The following is a 5,658-nucleotide window of genomic DNA, read 5'->3' on the forward strand; positions in this document are numbered from 1 at the left end:
GATTGGCTAGGAAAATCAGACAGTTACCCATAGCCGTTTAGGCTAGCCGTTGGCCATGGCAGTTACCGCTATGTAACTCAAATTTTAAAAATTTTTACTATTTTTTACCTATAAATACTCACCCTAAACATCAATATTTTTCACATCTACTTTCTTCGAACACAAATCTTCATCCAAAACCAACCCCAAAAACGAAAATGGTTCATTGGACCGAGGAGGAGGAGGAGGAGATAGCGCTAGTGACGTCAATCGTTGACGCACAACGAACGCTACGTCGTGGTCAAACCGCCTACTGGACACGAGCGTTTCAGCAATACCAACAACATGTTGGAAACTCGCGTCACAACTTGAACGTGTGTTAACATAAGTGGTGTGACCTAAAACCGAACCTGGATCGGTTTAAGTATGCTTCGACCGTGTCCCTGCGGGCGACCTAAGCCACGATGATCGAGTGGAGATCGCCAAAATCGTGTGTGATGTGTTTGTTGTTTCAGAAAACAGATTTCTGATGATGATGATGATGATGGCCTCGATGCTGCAGTAAACATGTGTAAGGTATAAGTTTATTTCTCTTTTTCCCTTCCATGTTTCAAAATGTGTAAGATGTCCACATGTGTATCCTGCTCCATACAACTATGCTCCAACTTCTGGTCACCATACAGTATCTGTTAGAAAGGAGGATATCTTGGAGAGCAAATTATGGGTCAACAAGAATCCTCCCTATTCTTGGCATCCGTAAATCAGGCAACCAATAATTGTGAATCATCTTTATTGTATTTCCTTTTTATAAGTTCTTGTAAAGCCTATAAATAAAGGCTTGGTTTTATGTTTTGTACGCAAGAAATAAATCAATAAAATGAAGTCCTTTTTTGATTATCTCTGATTATCATTTACAACATGGTATCAGAGCAGAGTTTCTGATCCATGAAACATCTTGCTCATCTTCTACAATCAATCCCAACCAAAACCAAAATCAAACATCAAACCGTCGTCACCATTACTGGAAACTCCATCTCCGGCCACATAAACTTCCAGCCAGCCGCCACTATTCCGGCGAACCAGTCAAATCAACTCCGCGGCGCATCAGATCCGGCACGGTTCTGTCACCGTCCCGGCGAATCCATTTAGCAAAACCCTCAAGTTTCTGCAAACCCTAAAACCCTCTGATAAACACATAGCCCAATTCAGTTCAAGCATCATTCAATCGGATCTGGAAAACTTCAGATCGCACAACAGACGGACATCTTTCTGATCAAAATCCAACTCGTGGTGACACCTCTTTGTCGTCGTCGGCACCTCAGCAACCATGGACATGTGTTCAAAGTGTCACAAAAACATGATCTTGAAGCAAGAAGAGGCTCAACTCGCTACATCTTCAATCGAGAGCATCGTCAATGGACAAAATATTGACAAAACATCCGCGGTGCTACCCAATTCAGCAGGGTCAGAGGTGGCTCTATCGACCCAACCGTCTTCCGCACCACAAGTTCAAGCCGAGAACAGTGAGAAGCCGAACGAGGGTCAGAGTCAAGGTCCTTCTAGATGCACAACATGCAGGAAACGTGTGGGTTTAACTGGTTTCAGTTGTCGATGTGGGCATGTTTTCTGTGCTGTTCATCGGTACTCAAACAAGCATGACTGCCTGTTTAACTACCGGGTCACTGCAAAAGATGCGATAGCTAAAGCTAACCCTGTGGTGAAGACGGCTGCGAAAGAGTCGAAATCGCCTTAAAAGGAGGGCCTTAAAAAGGAAAAAAAAAAACCTTTAAAAAAAACAAACAAACAAAATCTTTTTAAAACATAAAAAAATCTTTTTTTCAAAACCCAAAACCAAAAAAAAAAAAAAAAAAAAAAAAAAAAACCCAAAAACCTAAAAAAAATCCAAAAACCCAAATCAAAACAAATGCCAAAACCCAAATGGCCAAGTTGATTTTTTCAACTTGAGGGGAAACCAAAACCCAAAATAGGTTGCCATGTCTAGAAGACAGTAGCCTCAATCAAACCAAAAGTTACCATGTCGAAAGGCGGTAACTCAATAGATCAAACTACCATGTCAAGGAGACGGTAGCCAAACCAAAAACCAAACATAATCAAAACCCAAAATTAAAACCAATCCAAGTTGAATCGTGGCAATCCCACAATTCAACTTGAGGGGGAGTGTTAGAAAGGAGGATATCTTGGAGAGCAAATTATGGGTCAACAAGAATCCTCCCTATTTTTGGCATCCGTAAATCAGGCAACCAATAATTATGAATCATCTTTATTGTATTTCCTTTTTATAAGTTCTTGTAAAGCCTATAAATAAAGGCTTGGTTTTATGTTTTGTACGCAAGAAATAAATCAATAAAATGAAGTCCTTTTTTGATTATCTCTGATTATCATTTACAACAGTATCGAGTTTTGAACGCAGCCCCTTTGTTCCACCAACCTGGATTTCTAGATTCTGGTCCCTCTGTGGTTGCAGAATACTTTTCTTTGCTATACAACGAGCGCGTCCTGATTAGATCGCTTAAAATAATGATGCATACCATGACTAAACCACTCAAGGTAAGATTCTGTGGTTTTGTTCCTAGTTGTCTACTAAGCACGTTTGATGCAGAACTTAGGCTTTTGTACTTTGGGCATTTTCGCAATTGTGTGCTTGATATCCTAACGGCATGTAAAGCTTATATGGATGGCCTGCAAGTCGGGAGTGCTGTTAGTGGTGTGTACGACATGGAGAGGTGCTGCTCAATTGAGTTTCGGAGTGATCTTGCTATGTGCATCATGCACCTTAAATTTGGTTCTAACAAAATGGGAGCAACTGAAGCTGAGAAATTCACAGTTCTATATGCACCAACCCCTGTGAGTCTTCATGGTTATCATATTTTAAGTATCAGTTGTTTAAACAAGGAGTGATTCTATGTCAGACATATTATTTGGGTAATTGGTACAAGACTCAAGTTAAAACATGTTATGCTGTTGGTTGTATCTTTTTGAATGATATTTCTTTAATTTAAGCATCTCATGATCTATACGTAGAACATTTGAATTATGTTAAAACATTTAGTTTAAAAAATGACTAATCATGATTAGTAGGAACGTGATGTGGTGATTACCTAGATTTTTAATTGAAAGATACAGAATAACAGGTTGATGAGACTAGATTTTGGTTTGCAGCTTCGTGGGTGTTATAAACGTGTTGAACCCAATTGAACCAATACATAAGCAAGTCGGCTGGTTTGAGATCCAAACAATTTTACTCAAAGTAAATTATATTATTTAATAGTGTTGACTTAAACTTTAAATGAGTGAAACGTTCCAATGTCTATATCAAGGGGAGGGGAACGAGGACCTATCCGCAGGGGCGTAGCTTAAGAGGGGTTGCGCGCACGGGGGAGGGGGGTGCCCGACCCCCCGAACTCTTCGCTCATCAATGTTATATATTTGTAGAGAGAGAGAATTTAAACTTACAAAAGTGAAAACTAGAGAGTGAGAAAGAATAGAGAATACTGAAAAAGTGAAAACCTATATTGATTTGATTACACACTAAATCAATACTTTACATATTTCAAAAATCCATAGTTGTATCTAGTGGTGCACAAAAAACCCGAACCTGGACCCGGATCCGAAAATAAAACCCGGAACCGGGTATTATAAAACCCAGGCTTTTATACCCGACGCTACCCATAGGGTAGGGGTTGGGTATGCATTTCTGTTATAAAACCCGAACCTGGAACCGGGTTTTTTTATACCCGTTTTCAACCCGGGTATTACAAGTACCCGATTTCAACCCGAACCCAGAACCCGGGTTTTTTCAATACCCGGTCCGTGTTTCCCAATACCCTGTTCAGGTTTTTTCGTTTTTTGTGTTTTTTCGAGTTTTGAACCTTGGTAACGGCTATATAGCCGTTAGAAAGTGTATTATGATCATTTGTTTGGTTTACATTGTATCTCTATACTCTATAAAAGGGGTCTTTGATGACGAACAATAAACGAAGACGATCAAGTTATTCGAAGCTATCTATGTTCATCATCTTATTCGATACGGTTCAATGATTATTTAGGTGTCATGTATTTCTATGTTTTATGAAATAAAAAGGTTTTGCATTTTATATTTCTATGATTTATCCAAAAAAAAATGAATACCCGAGGCATACCCGAACCCAACCCTATCCATACCCGACCCTACCCGAACCCGAAAATAGGGTATTATAATACCCGGGTATTAGAAAACCCGACCCGAACCCTACCTGAACCCGGGTATATAGGGTATACATTTTTTATATAAAACCCGGACCCGACCCGGGTATTGTCAATACCCGATTTTGTAGAACCCGATCGTACCCGAACCCGGTTCCATACCCGGAACCGAGTATTTAGAAAACTCGATTTGTGCACCACTGCCAACACATATTCTACTTTTTAATAACTTGTTTTATATTATATAACTCAATAAGTCTCAACACAAGTTTAACTTATTTATTTTTTAACTTTATATATTTTATATATATTAATATAAGAGTGAATTGCAAATTTTGGTCTTTATCTTTATACCAAGTTTCAGACGGTGTCCTTTATATATAAAATTGATGAGTTTTGTACTTAATGTTTTGAAATCTTGCACGGTTTGTCCTTTAACCTTAACCCAATTAATTTTAACTGTTAAGTAGAGGGTAAATTCGTCTTTTTACTTATTTATTTAACATAACCATTTTAATAATTAAAACAAAATGAATTATGTATTATATATCTAAACACTCACACTTATCTCTAATACTCTCTCTCTATATATATATTTATATAATCTTAAAAACAATGGTCGGTGCAACAGTGCACCGACATAATTACAAAATTGCCCTTCATACAAATTACAATACTATTGTTGTTTTCTATTTTTTATAGTTTTGGCAGTCTTCTTCTCGAGGTCTGAACTCTGACGCCTGAGTGCCTGACAGACTTGAGTAACCCGTAGGCCTCCGCTTCACCTATGTATGGAGCAGAAGAGAAGATGATCTTTGTAAGAGAATCATGAGTTTAACGACGTACCTGACGAAAACCTTGGCCGGAAACTAGATCCATTGTTAGACTACTCCAACGCGCCTTTACTGTCCGAAGATGCGGAGCCCGTGCAGAAAGGCGTGGGTCTGCCTTCGTCCAAACGATGGGGTAGGTCCAACAAATCCTTCAAGGTTTGAAGGAGACGAGATTTTTTATCGGAAAATAGGGGAGACATTCATAGACATCAAACAACAACATAGAGGCTTCGATCGGTTGCTAAACAGAGATTTCAAACACCGAAATCAACACCGACAAAGGATTTTGATCGGTTGCGACACAGAGATTTCAAACACCGGCAAACTAGATTATGGGGTAAACTTGAGAGGGTCTTGAGAGTAGAAGAAGAGATTAGATAATAATAGAGAGAAAAGATAAGTAAATGGATTTCTATGCATTTGCAATTAAAAGTTACATTCTATATTAAATTATCCCAATAAATTCCAACTGTACCCCATAAAAAATAAACTAAAGGGTAAATTACATTTTTCGTCCTTTATGTTTGTACCGAATTGCAACGGATAGCCTTTTACTTCAATAATTACAGTCGCAGTCCTTTTTTATAAAACTCATAACACCCTACGTCCTTTAGCACTAACTAAGTTAAATTTTTCAGCTAAA

At 38.5% G+C, this 5,658-nt stretch overlaps 1 protein-coding gene across 1 annotated transcript; it reads left to right on the plus strand.

Annotated features, from left to right (window-relative positions):
* Window positions 1-1,306: 1,306 nt before the first annotated feature.
* LOC110900993 (zinc finger A20 and AN1 domain-containing stress-associated protein 8) lies at window positions 1,307-1,732 on the plus strand. Its single transcript, XM_022147848.2, has one exon. It carries the CDS (start codon window positions 1,307-1,309, stop codon window positions 1,730-1,732), a length of 426 nt encoding a protein of 141 aa, XP_022003540.1.
* The last annotated feature ends 3,926 nt before the right edge of the window (window positions 1,733-5,658 follow it).

The sequence above is a fragment of the Helianthus annuus genome, chromosome 13, assembly GCF_002127325.2.
Source record: "Helianthus annuus cultivar XRQ/B chromosome 13, HanXRQr2.0-SUNRISE, whole genome shotgun sequence".
Classification (NCBI taxonomy): Eukaryota; Viridiplantae; Streptophyta; class Magnoliopsida; order Asterales; family Asteraceae; genus Helianthus; species Helianthus annuus.

Excerpts from the sequence above, each read along its gene's own strand:
- LOC110900993 (XM_022147848.2), top strand. The coding sequence starts at position 1,307 with ATGGACATGTGTTCAAAGTGTCACAAAAACATGATCTTGAAGCAAGAA.